The sequence below is a fragment of the Cordyceps fumosorosea genome, assembly GCF_001636725.1.
Source record: "Cordyceps fumosorosea ARSEF 2679 chromosome Unknown scaffold_5, whole genome shotgun sequence".
In the NCBI taxonomy this organism is placed as follows: domain Eukaryota; kingdom Fungi; phylum Ascomycota; class Sordariomycetes; order Hypocreales; family Cordycipitaceae; genus Cordyceps; species Cordyceps fumosorosea.
The window spans coordinates 1,493,680-1,511,641 of NW_017387305.1; the positions used below are offsets into that span (position 1 = coordinate 1,493,680).

Sequence of the window (17,962 nt, forward strand, 5' to 3'; positions counted from 1 at the left end):
ACTTCTTAAGTCGCCATATTTACCTCTGCTTGTCCGTCTCACCTCTCTGAAACCTGCCATTCTCTTCCACACACCGTTTTGCATGTGTTGGCCTTGTCCCAGGACGGACTCGTTGAGAAGTAGTACTGGCAAAAGCAACAATGGCCGAAACCGTCGAGGTTCGCTTCAAGGATGATGGCGAGCGCCGGGCCTCGTCCGGTGACACCAGCGGTCGTCCGCCATCAGGTGAGTCCTGTCTTTCTTCTTCTTCCTCTTCTTCCTCTTCTTCCTCTTCTCCCCCCAGCCTCTGCCCCCCGGTATGCTATCAGATCCCCCCCCGTCTCTAACCACCGGCCCGCGACAGTCTCCAGCTCGACGCCCTCGCGCGAGGAGACGCTCGTCGCCGCTGGCATCGGCCACCGGCCCGACGACCCCGACATGCCGTGTCTCACCGTGCGCATGTGGACCATCGGCATCGCCTTCTGCCTCATCGGCAGCGGCGTCAACACGCTCTTCACCTTTCGCTTCCCCGCCGTCACCCTCTCGCAGTCCGCCATCCAGCTGCTCTCCTACCCCGTCGGGCGCGCCTGGGAGTACGTCGTGCCCGACTGGGGCGTGACCCTCTTCGGATCCCGGCTCAGCCTGAACCCGGGCCCGTTCAACTACAAGGAGAACATCCTCATCTACATCCTGGCAAACCTGAGCTTCCTGACGCGGCTGAGCGCGGACGTGCTGACGGAGCAGCGCGTCTTCTACGGGCTCAACCTCGGCTGGGGGTTCGAGATCACGGTGACGCTGGCGACGCTGCTGTTCGGGTTCGCGCTGGCGGGGCTGGCGAGGAGCATCGTCGTGGAGCCGGCGAGGCTGATGTGGCCGGGCGTGCTGAGCAACACGGCGCTCAACTCGGCGCTGCATCCCATTGAGAAGACGTACAAGGCGGAGTATGTCATCAACCACGAGAAAGACAGGTGTTGGATATGTAAAGTGAACTAACCGAGGGAACAGGATCACGACTGAAATCTCCAACAGGGCCAGATATAGGTTCTTCCTCATGGCGTTCGCCGCCTCCTTCATCTGGTACTGGTTTCCCGACTTCATCTTCCCCGCGCTCGGCTACTTTACCTGGGTGTGCTGGATTGCGCCCAAGAATGCCGTCGTCAACCAAATCTTTGGCATGAAGAGCGGCATCGGTCTGTTGCCGTTCACTTTTGACTGTGAGTCAGCTCTTCATCTTCGTCGTAGCATCATCGCAAACTGACTCAACTCCCCCAGGGGCGCAAATCGCATACATCAGCTCGCCGCTCGTCATCCCCACCTGGGCCATCCTCAACGTCGGCGCCTCGCTCGTCTTCTGGATCTACATCGTCACGCCCGCCATCTACTACACCAACACCTGGTTCACCGGCTACCTCCCCATGCAGACCAACTCCATCTTCGACAACGCCGGCAAGGTCTACAACGTGTCGCGCGTCATCGACAAGCGCGACGGCTTCGTGCTCGACCTCGCCCGCTATCAGGCCTACTCACCCATCTACCTGCCCGTCACCTACGCGCTCAACACGTTTGGTCTGTGCTTCGCGAGCATCTCGGCGCTGGTGGTGTGGCTGGCGCTGGAGAAGCGCGGCGAGATCTGGGAGGGGTTTTGCAACTCGTCGCTGGCGGTGCTGCTGGGCGCGGCGCCGCGTACGGAGAGGACGGTGAGGGAGAGGGCGTACGGGACGGTGCCGACGTGGTGGTACCTCCTGGCGACGGCGGTGTCGATCGGGGTGGGCATATTCGCGTGCGAGTACTATCCAGTACAGCTGCGGTGGTATGGCGTGCTCTTGGCGATGCTGGTTTCGGCCTTTTTCTTCATCCCGGTAAAGTTCCAGAGGCACGACGGCGAGGGACAAGTACATAAATACTGACAAGGCTAGCTCGCGTGGCTCTATGCAACCACAAACATCAAGATCCAGATCGACATCTTCTGCCGCCTCGTCGCGGGATACATCTGGGAGGGCAAGGTGCTCGCCAACATCTGGTTCTTCAACATTGGCTACATCTCCGGCATCAAGGGCCTCGCCTTTGCGCAGGACCTGAAGCTCGGCATCTACTGCAACGTGAGTCCAGCCTACCTACCCTTCTTGCTCGCAATTGGCCACTAACAGACACCCCAGATCCCCCCTCGCAAGCTCTTCACCGTGCAGGTCGTCGGCATCATCATGGGCACGCTCGGTCAGGTCGCCGTCCTCGAGTGGGCGCTCAACCACATCCCCAACATCTGCACCAACAAGGCCGACAACGGCTTCACCTGCCCCTTCTCGCGCACGCACTTCAACACCAGCATGGTCTGGGGCGCCATCGGCCCGCGGCGCTTCTTCGCCGCCGGCGCGCTCTACCGCGACCTGCTCTGGTTCTTCCTCCTCGGCGCGCTGCTGCCCCCCGTCGTCTGGGTGCTCAAGCGCAAGGTATTCCCGCGGTGCAAGTGGCTGCGCCAGGTCCACGTGCCGCTGTTCCTGGGCGGGCTCAACTACATCCCGCCGGCGTCGGGCACCAACTACGGCAGCTGGGTGCTGGTCGGGCTGCTGTTTGGGTTGGTGATTAAGCAGCGGAAGAGGCTGTGGTGGAAGAGGTACAATTTTATCCTGAGCTCGGCGATGGACTGCTCGGTGGCCATCGCGGGCATCCTGATCTTCTTCTCCATCTTTTACACGGGCGCGGCGAGCCACTTCAAGTGGTGGGGGACCGACGTCTACAAGGTGAGACACATATTGAGCTCGTACATTTTGAAACGCGTTGCTGACATTGGCTTGATGTGTAGAATACCTGTGATTGGAAGGGGTGCACGTACAAAGTGCTGGGTAAAGGAGAGAAGATTCATTGATCCGATATTTAGACTGAAGATACGCGACCAATGACAGCATGGGAAGAATGAAGTTGTTCGCCATGCGCATACGTTCTATTACTTTTTCGTTCTATTACCTTTGCATTGCATACGTTGTCCTTGCATCTCGTCGCAGCTGACTCCGCCTTACCGAGGGAGTCAATGGAGCAGCAATTGATCTTATAGCCCCAATAGACCAATATTACATAAAACTAAACAGACGGAACCGAGAAACATCTACACCCATGCATGCATGGGTGTAGGAGAGTCAATCAAGGCGCAGTCGTCGACGCGTCCCTCGCTCGCCAAGACGAAACGCCTCCTTGGTCCCTTGAGACGCCGCGATTGCCCCCGGGGGCACCCCCTGCCCATCGCCCCAGCATCATCCTCTATGATTTGCACGCAGGTAGAGCACGTCAAAAGTGGAAATCGGACGGCAAAGCCAAGACAAAAGCCAAGACGATGGTGCCGTCTGCCCCCCCGCGATTGTTCGCCGTGTTCTGACGGAGGCCGCTGGCCCCGCGCCGCCATCCCGGCAGCGACGCCGCCTCCGTCTGATCAAGGTTCGAGACGGCTGCCGCTTAGCCGGGGAGTCGACCGGCAGTTTGCGTCATCCTAGCTCTGCCCTACTGGAGCCCTCAGCCTGGCGTCTGCCCTGTTCGTGAAGCTGCTTGGGAGGGAGGCGGTTGGTTGGTGGACGTCCTGGCGTTGACCAGAGATGGCGATGATTGCACTTGGACTGGATGAACTTGCAGTCTACATCTCACAACGAAAGCGGGCTCTTATTCCTACAAATATTTTGATATATTTCTCGCAATTTCTAGGGGAGACACTCGACTAATTGTACCAGCAAAGGGGCCGCTCTGCTACCGGCGCGCGTTAGCTGCTTCATCTGTTGTCAGCTCCCCTTATCAGCCTCCCACAGAGCACTCGAGTGAGGCTGATCCCAAAGCTGCACCACAGTCATCCAGTCTCACGCCGAGTTTCATGTCTAGACGAACGTTGAGGATGCTGCCGAAATAGCCGGTCCGCGTGTGCCACAAGAGAGTCCAGACATGTCTCTCTATCCATCGTTCGACATCGAAGAGCTTTCACAGTCAGGGATAAAAAGGCTCAAATGTCGCCTGCAAAGTTGGGAAATCCATCTCATCATCAAGCAACACTCACATCTACAGTCTTTCTTTCTTTACTGCCTTCTCTTCTCTAATATACACTCATTTTCCGGCAAAATGAAGTTCACCACCACCACCGTTCTCATCTCCCTGGTCGCTGGTGCCCTCGCGGGACCGCTCCTCCGCGATGCCCCCTCCGAGAAGCGCGACGTCGTCATCGCGCGCGCCGACGCTGGCGTCCCCGACGCTTACACCCTCAAGGCCCGGGCGGCCGAGGCCGACGAGGAGGAGTGCCACGACGACGAAGAGGCTCTCGAGAAGCGCGAGCCCAAGAAGAAGAAGGCCAAGGGCGCTGCTGCCAAGGGTGCCGCTGCCAAGGGCGCTGCTGCCAAGGGCGCCGCTGCCAAGGGTGCCGCTGCCAAGGGCGCCGCTGCCAAGAAGAAGGCCGCTGACAAGGCTGCTGCCGACAAGGCCGCTGCTGACAAGGCCGGAGCTGCCAACAACGGAGCTGCCAACAACAACGGCGCTGCCAACAATGCCGCTGCCAACAATGCCGCTCCCGCCAACGACATCACTCCCGCGATCCCCGCCAACTAGATCCCGGGCTCTTGGCTCCGGCGTGTGCAATGATGCACTTGTCTAGTTACGGTCAATAGATTAGCAATAAAGTCATTGCCACGTTTCAAAGCGGCGGTTTCGGTGTCAAGTTGTGACATGTCAACTAGAGTAGAAGAAAATTTCAACCCTTGTGTAACTAAAGCTTCACGTTTTAGGAGAGAAAGAGAGGCGGACAAGTTGGGAGCGGAGTAAATGGAAGAAGTTGGGTGCAACAATAAGTCACGTCCAGGTATAGATGTGCAAGCGTGTATAATAGGATGTACTACGTGTTTGTTCAGTAACGCGCTGAGCGAGAAAGACTGCACGCACTACTGTAGATTGATTAAAATTGGCAAAAATGAATCACTCAAAAGTTGCAGAGAAAATACTTTCTTAGCAAGCCGTTTCCAAAATTATAACAATCTGTGTGTACACGGCAGGCAAGGATCCTCCCTAGATTATACAAAGAGAGGTATGGCCATACATTTTGTAAAGTACGTCACTCTCCAAGAGGTCCAATAGAAATCATACAAAGCATACCAAAAGAGCAAACAATACATGCATTTTTAGGTTTTATTGTCCTGCCTCGTGCAACTTTAGTATTACACTTACAAAGGCACCAGGCAGCGGCCCGGGCGGGCGGACGCGGGGCGCCGGACAGGGATCTACAGTGGGGTTACAGTGAGGCTGAGCGCTGAAGACGCCTCGCCAGGCGCCTTCACGGAATGAGGTCACCTGTACAACAAACACCAGCTGCGAGTTTGCCTTTCTTGGTCACCACCACATAAAAAAAAAAGTCTACGACGGGCCTTTATCCTCTGCCAGCTGTCCTTCATCATCTACACGATACATCCCGGCGGCGACGACGAGCTTCCGCCGCCATACTCCCCAGAGCCCACCACCACCTCCATCTCCTCGGTCCACCCCGACTCGCTCTTCGCAGCACACCTCGCTGCGATGCGCCTCCAGATCCGCGAACAGCAGACCGTCCGGGCCTCGCAGCAGGAACAGCGCGACATGCACCTCCTAGCACTGCTAGTGCCTCACGTCGAGGACCTACTGGCCTCCGTGGCCACCGCCGACTCCCCGCAGCCGCTCGCCCAGGCCACGCTCATCCCGGACGGCGCCTTGTCGTCCGGCTGGACGCCCACGGAGACGCAGGGTGGCCGCGTGGTCCGAGTTCAGACCTCCGCGGCCAAGGGGGACGCGAAGCAGCAGCCACCGCCCGCGACGAGGAGCGGAGGGAGCAGCAGGGCCGCCGAGTTTGACGGCTGGGGTCGCTGGGGAGAAGACGCCGCGGCGGCGGCTGGGGGTGACGAAGCGGAGCTGTTTTGGTGGAAGGATGAGGAGCTGGCGGTACGGCTGGCCAGGCATCTGCAGCCGGAACGCGACGCGGCGGCGGTGGTGGTGGTGGTGGACAGGCCGACTGTAAAGGCCAAGGCGGTAGAGGCGAAGAAGGGCAGGTCGCGATGGAATATATTCGGTGGTGGTCGCAGTGGGGATAGCGCAACACCGACGACGACAGCGGCCTCGCCGGCGGCCTCCAGGCCTGCCGCGGTCCAGGTCGAGGACGACGTGGCGATGCATGTCACTGCCGAGGAGGTGACCTTTCGCCGGGAGAACGCGATGGGCCTCTGGGAGAGCTGCTCGGGCTGGGGCGTCGTGGTGCGAGTCAGAATCCGGACATGAGCGTGTGTTGGCCTCCACTCTCCGTTTCTCCGGCTTGACTTATTATCCCCCGAACGACTTGCCGCATTAAACACATCGTGTGGTTGCGGGATGAACTCCCCCGTCGGCGGAATGCTCGGCCCTCCCGCGGTGCTTTGCCCGGGCAAAGTCAAAAGTTACCCAGATTGGAAAGAGGAGCAGGAGTGAGAGACGATCGACGCAATGGCCAGATAAAATCTCTCGCTAGTCATGCATCGGACTTAATGGCGGTGGCGGAGCGTATACAGCCCGATGGGGGAGAGCACCCCCGATAGGATGACAAGGCAGATGGGACAGGGACGCGGCAGTGGACAATGCTGCTCCAGGTCCCCTCAAATCGGTGACTGCATCGTTGCTGAGAGAGAAAACGTGGATGACTGGATTACATGGCTTGGGCGGAGGGTCATGAGGGAGCTCGGCGAAAAGTATAACAGGTGCCAAGAAGGGTGTATTACGACAGCATGTAAAGAGAGAGTTTCAGCGGGCAAGAGAGAGACGGACGATGTTATTTTCCTATTTAGCGAGCGATGAATACAATACGTGCGATGATTAGAATAGATACGAAACGAGAGACTGCGCCCCGGTGAGGCTCTGTCGGATTTACCATCCCATCTTACCTAGATAACGCCGGGGATAGGGTGAGGCTTATAGCTGACAGATCTCTCTCCATTCACTCACCGGGCACGCACACACGAAAGATTCGCTTATAAATCTGTCGATAATTCCAAACCCAACTAACTTGGCCCAAGGGTGGCGGAGCGCCTCTCTCTGTCTTGGTATCTTGGCTCTCTTTCGACTTGCGTCACCCCCCCCAAGGTTTCTTGGCATCCTTTCCGGATGGCGCGCTCATTGGTCGAGACAACCCCCCAGCGCAAGACAACCAGACAGAGGTTGCCAGTGCTGACATTTTCCTTGTCCAAAAAACCCTTTCTTGGCAAAATGGAATTCCCGTCCCTTTTCCTGCGCACCGGCCGGTTTCACGGGGGCGCAGGCAGAACTGTGGCTGGGATGGGGATGGGACGTTATCGCCTTCATGCTGCGGCGAGATGTGGTTACGTGGACAGCGCGGAGACTTTATCGAGTTATCCAGATCGGAAGAATGGGATAAAAAAAAAAGAAGCTTATTAAAACGGTTTTATTTAAGGCATTTTCGTGCCACCTTCTTCTTTCGTTCTTTTTTTTCGCATGTGACGTATAGTTAAAGTGGTACTCAACAAACCACTTACTTACCAGGACATGAAGGCTTTAGGCATCATCAGCAGATTACTAGTATACGCACAGCTTCTCTCAACAGCTGCTCAAGGTGTGTTTAGGCAAGAAGAAACACAAGGGTATCACAGAGACTAACAAGGCACACAGCACATTCCGTTCGACGCACGGAGCCGAAACTACTACGCAGAGTACAGGATGTTACGTTTACGCCAACGCTGGCGGACGACGCGGCGCCCACGGAGCTCTCCGTCTCGTTCACGCTGTCCGGAAGCACGAGCGAGCAACGGGTGAGCCTATCCCTCCGCCGCGATGAAGACGTCTACGCGCAGCCCGTCGCGGTGCATCGTCTCCGCGCCGACGGCTCCATCCGTAGCACCGAGACGACGCCGGCCGGCGACCACCTCGCCTACCACGGCACGGCCTCTACCACCACCACGACAGCAGACGGGAAGCAAGGGCGGGAGAGTCAGGAGGACTGGGCGCGGGTGTCTGTGCACGTCAGCCGCGGCATCCCGCTGCTCGAGGGGGCGTACTTTCTAGACGGCTTCGAGTACCACATCCAGACGGACGCTACGTATCGACGCACGCGCAGCGACGAGGACACGGTGCTGGCCGCTGCCAACCAGCCGTACAACGTGGCCTGGCGGTACATTGACGATGGCGGCGGCGGCGGCGGCGGCGGCGGACTTGCAAAGCGTGAGGAGCAGCCGACGTGCGGGATTGACGGCCTGGATCACACCGGGCAGAGCAGCCTGGAGAGACGCCAGCGCGGCGGCGACACGACGGAGAGCCTGCTGCAGAGCATCGGCTCCACCAGCGGCTGCCCGTCGACGCGCGCCATCGCGCTCCTCGGCATCGCGACCGACTGCACGTACACGGCGCAGTTCAGCTCCGAGCAGGACATCCGGCGCGCCATCCTGACGCAGGTCAACGCCGCGTCGCGCGTCTACGAGGCCGCCTTCAACGTGCAGCTGCGCGTGCGCAACATCACCATCTCCGACCGCGCGTGCCCGACGGGCAGCAGCGGCAACGCGTGGAACCGCGCGTGCTCGTCGGGCCTGTCCATCAGCGACCGCCTCAACGAGTTCTCGCGGTGGAAGGCCGGCTTCGCCGAGGAGCCCGCGGCGGCGGCATGGACGCTCATGACGGCGTGCAGCTCCGGCTCGACGGTGGGCATCGCGTGGATCCGCAGCGTGTGCCAGCCGGGCGTGCTGCTGCGCGGCGCGGTGCGCTCGACGCCGGGCGCCAACGTCGTGGCGCGGACCTCGGCCGAGTGGCAGGTTCTCGCGCACGAGCTGGGCCACAACTTTGGCGCCGTGCACGACTGCACCTCTAGCTGCAGCAGCGGTGGTGGGGAGCTGTGCTGCCCGTTGAGTAGCAGCAGCTGTGACGCGCGTGCGCAGTACATGATGAACCCGTCGGTCAGCGCGCGCGTGACCGAGTTCTCGCCGTGCTCGATCGGGCAGGTGTGCACGGCGTGGGGCCGGGGCAACATCGAGACGGCGTGCCTGCGGGGCAACGACAACGTGCCGACCGTGTCGGAGTCGGTGTGCGGCAACGGCGTGGTGGACGCCGGGGAGGACTGCGACTGCGGCGGGCCCGAGGGCTGCGGCGACAACCCGTGCTGCGAGCCGACGACGTGCCGCTTCAAGGCCGGCGCCACGTGCGACCCGTCCACGCAGCGCTGCTGCACCGCCCAGTGCGGCCTAGCCACCGCCGGCCAGGTCTGCCGCGAGAGTGTCGGCCTATGCGACCCGCAGGAGACGTGCAGCGGCAGCTCCGCCGACTGCCCGCGCGACGAGCAGCTGCCGGACGGGCAGTCCTGCGGTGATAACGGCGGCGGGCTGACGTGCGCGACGGGCATGTGCACGTCGCGGGCGACGCAGTGCTCGAAGCTGCTGACGTCCAACAACAGCACGGAGACGGTGCGCGCGGGCGGCAACGTCACGGCCGAGGCGTGCAGCGCGACGGGCTGCGAGATGAACTGCATGCAGACGGACGCGAGCGGCGGTCGGCTAGACGGGGGTGTCTGCCAGGCGAGTCCCAAGTTCTTCCGGGACGGCACGGCATGCGGCTCCGGGTCGCGGCGGTGCTACAACGGGACCTGCAGTGGGCGGGCGACCAGCGGCGGGGGCGGCGATGCGGCGTCGTGGATCCGGGAGAACCGCACCATCTTCATCGTCATCTGCGTGGTGGGCGGCGTGGCGCTGCTGGTGGCGGCGGCGCTGGTGGTGTGCTGCTGCCGGCGACGGGCGAGTCGACGGAACGCGGTCGGGACGCAGCAGGCGAGGATGGCGACGGCGATGAGGCAGAGCGGTGTTGGTGGTGGTGGTGGTGGTGTTGGTGGTGGTGTTGGTGGTGGTGTTGCATCGCAGCAGTGGCAGCACCGACCGCCGCCGCCGCCGCCGCCACCGATGGCACAGATGCAGTCACCGATGCCGGTGACCCGGACGGGCAGTAATCTACACCGATATGCGTAGTGCTGTAAAACAAGGGGGCTGTGCGGCAAGCCAAGCTCAGCTCGTGGATTGCATGGATTGGGAATGTCTTGGGTGAGGCTGTTTTGGGGCAGGGATTTTGCATCAGCCGTGAGTCACGTGGAGGACAGCGGGGACAGGCCGCGGAATCGAGCTTAGAAACTGTATATATGAGCGTCATGAGAAATGTGTAAATGAAGATATTATCTGTTTCACGAGGCTGAGCAAGTGAGTAAGTTTTAATGAGAGGGTCGCGGTTCGGGACTTGATGGGCGACGCGATAGACGTGATGCGAAAGTGGTGGTAATATTAGTTAGTTAGTACCTATGTAAGTTCGTTAGTTAGTGGATGGCGATGGGAGCCTGTGGTGGGCCGAGGGCGACGGACAAGAGAGAGAAAAGGTCACAGGGTGCGACGGGGCGTATTTGGTGGGGACGAGCTTTATGTGTAGCCAAGGCGTTTTGCATTGTCAAGATGGGAATAATGTGTTTTTTTTTTCTTGTTTTGATGTTGGTGAGGACAGGTTGCGAACTATTAATACATGGTGTGGTGTCAAGACAGCGCATACAATGAATACTTGTAAGTGTTACCGCATGTTGTAGCATATAAGTCGGACAGCGAGGCAGTGCAGTCTAGTTAGTGTATCTTCCATTGATGGCGGAATAAATACACTTTTCTTTGTACAACCCCGGATTGTCGCCAACCAACACGAAGTGACGACTGGTGACGTCCTTGTTCAACCATATCTACATAGATTGAGAGTTGGAACACAAGACCGAGACTGTGTTATTTGTCCTCCATTCGGAAAAGGTAGTACACCGAGGCTGGCCTACTAAAACATGCAGCTTTCATCGAAATATCGTCCTGTAAACCGTGGCCGCCTTGTTAGTGCTTTGTCTTCCTGCAGGCATCCGCGCAAAAGCTGCATTGTGCCATCGTGCCTGAAAGTTGCAGCCTGACAGCAGCCCAGGGAACTGCTGCGCCACCACCACAGGTACAAAGCTGCGCGGAGGGTCTTTCAATAAGGTCTCATTTGTTTTACCTGTACACTGATAACATATCTGCCATGATTAAGAATTGAAGAATCATACTATTTAATAGATGTAAAAAATTGACCAAAAGAAATAAAACGCCGTTTGTTTGACATGCTACCACGTGAACCAGCAGAGGTGTATGGCAATAATGCGCGTGGCGCAAGCATTCCGCACTAAACGCCCTGTAAACTCCCTGGGCTGTAGCTGGCTGTACAGTAGGCTGCTGGCCGAGCCGAGGCCCACAACCGGCGGAATAGTACAGATGAGATGCAGCATCATCACCATCCAGACAACATGACAGTAGCACCAAAAATTGAACCCTGAAAAGCTCCCCGCTGACGCCCCCCGGGCGACTTGGCGGGGCATAAGCTTTCCCTTGGCCTTCCCGATGCCTCATTCTCTCGGCTCAACCTTGTCGCAGCATTTCATTCTTGCCCGCTCAGCCGCACACGTAGTTGTGCAACCTAACAACAGAGTAAGGCACCCCCGGAGACGAGTATAAGACCTGTAGTGCCTCTGCCAGATTTTCCTTCCTTTCTTCTTCTTTATGTCATAGACATTCGCCGCTACACTTTTATCTGTGGTTGCAACATCTTCACACACCAAGACACCACTTACACCACCACTTACACGCACTCACACATATACTACTCTCCTTACCATTCAACCACCACCACCGCAAACATGCTCTTCTACCAAGCCTCCGACGCCAATGAATACCTCGCCATCACTGGCATGGGCATCAAGGATGTCCACGTCAAAAAGTCCTCCTTCGTCTTGCCCTTGCAGCGCTGCGTCCGCTTCTCCGTCCAGCCCCAGGACTACGCCATGGACATGCTCGTCATGACCAAGGAAAAGCTGCAGATCTCCCTGCCCGTCGTCTTCACCATCGGCCCGGACATCACCAACCGCGGCGACGACGCCGCGGGCGACGCCCTCCTCAAGTACGCGATGCTCCTGTCGGGGAGCGACGAGGGCCAGCGCAACCACATTGGCAGAATCGTCAGGGGCATCGTCGAGGGCGAAACCCGCGTCCTCATCTCCAGCATGTCCATAGATGAGGTCTTTACCAAGCGCGAGGAGTTTAAGAAGAAGATCTTCGGAATCATCCAGGGCGAGCTCGACCAGTTCGGCCTGAAAATCTGGAACGCGAACGTAAGTCCCCTCCCCGGAAGCCAAACTAATGCATTTCTTTCTCCCCGCTTCAGGTCAAGGAACTCAAGGACGCCCCTGGCTCAACCTTCTTCGCAGACCTCGCTCGCAAGGCCCACGAGGGCGCCACCAACCAGGCGCGCATCGACGTCGCCGAGGCGCAGCGGAACGGCACCGTCGGCGAGGCCGATCTCAAGGGCAAGCAGGAGCGCGAGATCGCCAAGATCGACGCCGATACGGCCGTGAACAAGACGCAGCTCGAAATCGAGCGCGCCAGGGCCGAGGCGCACCTCAAGACAGAAAACACCGCGCTCGACCGCGACGTCGACATCGCAAAGGTCACCGCCCAGCGCAGCCTCGAGTCCAGGGACGAGGAACTCAAGAAGGAGGTCGAGGGCAAGCGCGCCCAGGCGGAGCTCGCGCGCCTCCGCGCGAGGGACGTCGTCAAGGCCACCATCGCCAGGGAGAGCGCCCAGCAGGCCGCCGACGCCGAAGCCTACAAGGTCTCGGCCGACGCGGGCGCCCAGAAGAAGGCACAGGAGGCCGACGCTGACGCCGCCGTCTACCGCATTCGCGCCGAGGCCGATGCCGCCGCCTACGCGGCCCAGAAGAGCGCCGAGGCCGACGTGCTCCGCCGCACCAAGGAGGCGGAGGGTATCGCCGCCATGGCGGACGCGTACGCCAAGATGGCGGGCGCGTTCGGCGGGCCGTCCGGCCTGCTCCAGTACCTGATGATCGAGAAGGGCACGTACGTCGAGCTGGCCAAGGCCAACGCCGCGGCCATCCGCGGCCTCGAGCCCAAGATCTCCGTCTGGAACACGGGGAGCGGCGCCGCCGCCGGCAGCGGTGGTGGTGGTGGTGCTGACGCGACGGAGACGATGCGCAACGTCTACCAGATGCTCCCGCCGCTGATGACGACCATCAACGAGCAGACGGGCATCACCCTGCCGGAGTGGCAGTTTGGCAAGCTCAACGCCGCCCAGCAGGCCCTCCAGAACGAGCAGTCCAAGACCAAGGCCATCCATCAGTGATCATTGACCCATCATCATCACAGAGTTGCGGTCTTCTGCTTCACGTGCCATTTGATCAATTTCCAGCTCTTGCTTTCCGCATATAGACCATGCTTTTCTTTTCTCTTGTTTTTTTTCGCACAATGATGTGTACGATTGCCGACCACACGCTCATTACTCTAGCCTATTTGGATTTCTTTTGTTATACCCCAATGAAGCCTTTGATTTATGCCTTTAGTTTGGAGCGAGATAGACACAGAATGATACCAAATCTTTCAACTTAATCTAGTCCCAAGTCGCAGTTCAATGGTTTTTCCACGTACTCATTCAACGCCTAAATAGTATGTATGCACATCTTCCTACCCAAATTTGATACCCGAGTTTGGATTCCACGTCCCCGACGCCGGCTGCTGTCCTTCACCGCCGCCGCTTCCTCCCGCCGTCGGCCCAGTTCCGAACTTGATGCCTGCACCGGGCTTCCACATGCCGCCCATCGGGTTGGCCACCGGGGGCATCGGCTGCGGCTGCTGCACGTTGGCTCCCGCCCCGGCCCACGACTGTATCGCCGCCGCCTCCACCCCCTGCTGCGGCACGCCGCCGCCGTAGTAGCTCTGAGCCTGAGGCGGTGCTTGTTGATGATACGCGTTCTGTGGCGCCGCGTTGTGCACCGGAGTGTGGTTCCTTGAAATGTTCAGGTTCGAGAGCGGTGGCATGCTCAACTCCCTAGTCGCTTGTTAGCATGGCCCATGATCATTGGTGGGAAAGCTTACTCTTCCAGCGCTCTGGCTTCCATGCGCCGCTGCGCAACCCACGACTTGGCCACGTCGCGGAATCCCTGACCGACAATCTTATTCAGGTCATTGTAGAACTTACGCCCGACGTCCAGGTTGTTGAGCATCTCCTTGTACTTGTAGTACGCCGAGTCGAGCCTCTGCAGCGCCTGCTCGCGTTCGCGGTTCGCGCGCGAGCTTCCCTTTTGTTTTTGCGCTTCAAACTCGCGGTTCGCCCTTTGCAGCTGCGCGAGCAACTGCTCCTGCTCTTTTGCTTCCTTGCTCAGCATCTCAATCTCTGGCTCGTACAGCTTGTCCAGCCGCTTGTCGAAGAAATCCTCAAAATGCGCTGGCACGATGCTCGTTGTGGGATATGTGCGTTCCAGCCTGGCCGCCTCCTTCAAAATTTCCGGCTTGATATCGTCGCGTTTGGAACTCTCCTTCAAGTTCTTGACCTTGACCCGTCGCTTACTCTCAAGACGCACTGCGTCACTATACGCGCCACGCAGCTTGCCCATCGACGCCCTGAGGTCCTCGCGCACATCCATCTGCCCGCCAGAAGGTACGTAATTTTGGATGCCACGGTCGGGTCCGGAGAGGATGCGCAGCAGCTCTTCATTTGCTGCATATTTCTCCCGTACCACGCCGTCACTGCTCGAGCTGCTCTCAAAGTAGCTTTCAATCTCCGTGACGTGATTCCACAGCTTTGCACCTTGAGGGTCGGTTTTGCTGTCTGGGCGAGCCCACCGGTCAGTACCATATTTGGCGCGCAGTTGCTGGTCCTCCTCAGATTCGGCCACCAGCGCCGTCACGCCCTCTTCAAAGATGGCAATGTCGGCGGCGCGGAGCTTATCAATGTCGATGAAAGACTTGTGGATTCTGCTGACAGCATCTGCCTGCCGTATCTCCTCAGCGTGCTGCACCAGGCTCGGTGGTAGCCCGAGAGGCTTCTCCAGGGCTTGGATTGAGCCAGGCAGCCCAAGGGTTGCCAATGTGTTGTGAATTTCCTCCGTCATTGTTTCCAGCTCTTGTATGATATTTTGGTCCACCATTCGGTCACGCCGCTCCTCGTATATCGAAATCGCGACGTGTACCGAGAACGGAACAAGGCGGGAGAAGAGAGCAGGTCCAAACTCGGCCTTGTCTCCGAAGAATTCGTAAGGCTCCGAGACTTGCTTCGGTACTCTAGCAACCGCCATGTTCGCTCGTTCGAGAATCTTGAGTTCCGACTTTGGCGGCACAATGTCTGCACGCGTTAGCACCCCAAGCTCGAGTAGACATGCGCAATCCTTACTCACTCAGAAAGATGATGTCATTGTCCTTTTCCGCCCGCTTTAGATCCTCCTCCACCTTTCGCTTCAACGCATTCAAGTCTTCAACCACAATTTTGTTGAGGTATCCGCCTTTGGTCTCCTTGATACCCTCGTTGACGCACAGCACAGCATCCTGCAGACGCGCCACCTCCTCGCCATACTTCCGCTTCTCCAAGCAATCGCAAGCCGCTCGATACTGCGCGGCCGCTGCAAAGTGGTGGTGCTTGGCCGTCATGTGGTGTATCCACGCGCTGCTGATGGCTTCGCTCTTGACAGCCGATTCGCCGGCCAGGTTGTAAAGATCAGAGACGCGCGCGGCGAGCTTCGCGATCGAGGCATCCTTGTAGCCGTCCATGACCGCCTTTTGCCAGAAACACTCCTGGCTCTGGGCCAGCAGCAGCTGCGTCAGCGATTCAAGCGTGTGCTCGTCCATGTCCTCAGGCGGGTCCGACATGCGCAGCTCCGGCAGCACCGTCGTCTTCATGTGGGAGAGCACGCCGGCCGCCTGCGAAAAGTAGTTGGCAGCCGTCTTGAGGCCGTCTGTATTGGCGCGCGATGTGTTGATGGCAAGTTGCGAGTAGAGCGACGCGAGGTTGTAGAGAATATTCATGAGCTCGTATTTCAGGTTGTTGCGGACCATCGGTCGTTCGGTGTTGTAGCCCAGCGCGGGGTACCACGTAAACTCAGCTCCAATCTGTGCCTCCTCCGTTAGTATCCTTATGTCAACCGGGTGTTACAGAGTCAAGCGCACGTCGATGGGAAACTTGCCGCCGATCCAGACCAGCTGCGCGGCGTACGCTTGGAGCTTCTTGATGCCGCTGGTGTGCGGCTCGCGGACGTTGATTGCATCGGTTCTAAGCGCGTCAATGGCCTCGAGGTCTGGCCGGAACATGTCCGGGTGCTGGTCATATTTGGCGTTGATATACTGGCGAATCGTGGTGGCGAGCGACAGGTGCACCGACCGTCGAAACAGAAGGGAGAGAATATTGCTAGTCCTGCGGAGGTCAGCGAAGTTTGACTCGGCTGATTCAACGTTTGTCCTCACTTGGATTCCATTTTGGCGTTGAATCGCCCACCGGAGCGAGAGCAACGCTGATTCGCGATGGTCGATGCGCTGTTGATAGTTCGTGATGGATGGCTTGTGAGAGTTGAGACTTGGTGCTCGTGATGACGTTGGTGGGGTTGCGATTAGTGGTGGGGGGCGTTGCGGCCCGCGTTGGTCTGAGAAACAACCCAGTCGGATCAGAGGACATTGAGCAATGTACAATAAGATGTAATAAAATTTCAGAATATTAAAATTTTATTATTTATCTAATAGATTTATGGCCAAGTTGCGGAGAGTTTGTGGTAGCTGAGGAACGTTTTCTTGAGAGGGCTTACACTTTACAGTATGGGCCACAATTCACTCGATTAATGAAAAACATGAGCTGGTGAAATAGTTATATTGACTCAATCTACATCTAATTAGATGTAGAAATTGATAAAATCCCGTCAAGCTTAGCCATTCATGACTTTGTTGTCTTTATACTCTTAAGTCAACTGCTTAGCTTAAGTGGCAGCGCAACTCCACGAGACAAACTCAGCATTTATGTTTCGAAAAGTCTTTTTAACCACGCCGGGGATCAGATTTAATCGCCAGTGATGCATCTCTAGTTCTTGAATCTTTGCTATGGAAATGCGAATCATAGTGGCCATTTACAATGGCTGAACCGAAGTGACCGATCTCTTTCCTAGCTCAATACAACGCCGAAGCTAACGGCGCCGTCTCCCTGAAGGCCACAAAATAAAGTTGTTAGGCTTCAAGGTCTTACTGGTGATGGACTACTATTGTGCCTAGATAGGCAACGTCCCGTCTCTGGCATCTACACCTCCCAACCTCTCGATCTCAGCTCCTCCCGTATAGAACACCGCCTCCGCCGAGAGTGTCTGCCTTGCCAACCTCTTCAACCGTCCTTCGCACAGGCAGTGAGAAGAATAAGTTACAGACGGGCGAGTCGACAAGGGGGGCGCAGGTTCCAGTACGTCAGCATCAAACCGCCCACCCTTGGCCCGGGGGACGAATTTATGGGATCCCCCCTTGGCATTCTCTAGGCGCTCATTACCCGTCCAACCGTCCAACACACATTACCACCTTTCTGTACAACTATGTTCACTTTCCTACCGTTATTGCATGTAGCCTGAAATTTAGCGCCTTGTGCCTGCATGGTTCAGATGGGGACCTGCGCTCGCTTGCACGACGCTCATCTCGGCGCCGAGCTGAGTCAATTTAACGAAGAGAAGTGCGTGCCAACACGAACGACTCGGTGCATTGAGACATTGTGGCATTGTGCCGGGCCTCGTGCCAATGCGCTCGTGTTTGCTCCGCGAGGCTGGTGCTCGGCAAACTTGTCTACACGGGCCCGTATCCTGCATTCCTTGTGAGCCCTCCAGGGCTGGGACCCCTGGGCTCCCGTGGGCGCCCGTGGATCTCTTCTTTTTTGTCACTTGGACGCCTTTCATCTCGTTCTCTCAGTGGACTCGGCCACGCCCAGAAAGGCGTCGACTGACCCATGCTTGGCGGGGATAACCGGGGGTCTTAATGTTACGAGACAGCTTGGCACAATACCATATTGGTTGGTTGGCTGCGGGTGGCCCTTCGGCCCATTCGCCTTTCTAGATGAAGCCTCTCTCGACACTCCTTTCGTGGAGTCATATTATTTGTTCTTGGCTCTTTTGTTGTTCTCGTTATAATCCGGT

At 57.9% G+C, this 17,962-nt stretch overlaps 6 protein-coding genes across 6 annotated transcripts; 5 read left to right on the forward strand and 1 right to left on the reverse strand.

Annotated features, from left to right (window-relative positions):
• Positions 1-140: 140 nt before the first annotated feature.
• Positions 141-2,842, forward strand: ISF_03161 (Oligopeptide transporter OPT superfamily; the record flags this gene model as incomplete). The annotated part of the gene is made up of 7 exons (XM_018846767.1): positions 141-225; positions 284-920; positions 985-1,193; positions 1,252-1,838; positions 1,896-2,078; positions 2,136-2,717; positions 2,780-2,842. The coding sequence occupies 7 exons, from the start codon at positions 141-143 to the stop codon at positions 2,840-2,842; spliced, it is 2,346 nt and encodes a 781-aa protein (XP_018706495.1).
• A 1,229-nt stretch (positions 2,843-4,071) lies between these two features.
• On the forward strand, positions 4,072-4,551 carry ISF_03162 (hypothetical protein; the record flags this gene model as incomplete). Its single annotated transcript, XM_018846768.1, has 1 exon — positions 4,072-4,551. One exon carries the CDS (start codon positions 4,072-4,074, stop codon positions 4,549-4,551), a length of 480 nt encoding a protein of 159 aa, XP_018706496.1.
• A 725-nt stretch (positions 4,552-5,276) lies between these two features.
• ISF_03163 (hypothetical protein) lies at positions 5,277-6,240 on the forward strand (the record flags this gene model as incomplete). The annotated part of the gene is made up of 2 exons (XM_018846769.1): positions 5,277-5,281; positions 5,349-6,240. 2 exons carry the CDS (start codon positions 5,277-5,279, stop codon positions 6,238-6,240), a joined length of 897 nt encoding a protein of 298 aa, XP_018706497.1.
• A 1,254-nt stretch (positions 6,241-7,494) lies between these two features.
• Positions 7,495-9,950, forward strand: ISF_03164 (ADAM 8 precursor; the record flags this gene model as incomplete). The annotated part of the gene is made up of 2 exons (XM_018846770.1): positions 7,495-7,561; positions 7,618-9,950. The coding sequence occupies 2 exons, from the start codon at positions 7,495-7,497 to the stop codon at positions 9,948-9,950; spliced, it is 2,400 nt and encodes a 799-aa protein (XP_018706498.1).
• A 1,715-nt stretch (positions 9,951-11,665) lies between these two features.
• Positions 11,666-13,164, forward strand: ISF_03165 (Band 7 protein; the record flags this gene model as incomplete). Its single annotated transcript, XM_018846771.1, has 2 exons — positions 11,666-12,136; positions 12,190-13,164. The coding sequence occupies 2 exons, from the start codon at positions 11,666-11,668 to the stop codon at positions 13,162-13,164; spliced, it is 1,446 nt and encodes a 481-aa protein (XP_018706499.1).
• Positions 13,165-13,502: 338 nt separating this feature from the next.
• Positions 13,503-16,282, reverse strand: ISF_03166 (pH-response regulator protein palA/RIM20; the record flags this gene model as incomplete). The annotated part of the gene is made up of 5 exons (XM_018846772.1): positions 13,503-13,866; positions 13,914-15,159; positions 15,212-15,920; positions 15,978-16,221; positions 16,272-16,282. The coding sequence occupies 5 exons, from the start codon at positions 16,280-16,282 to the stop codon at positions 13,503-13,505; spliced, it is 2,574 nt and encodes an 857-aa protein (XP_018706500.1).
• Between the last annotated feature and the right edge of the window lie 1,680 nt (positions 16,283-17,962).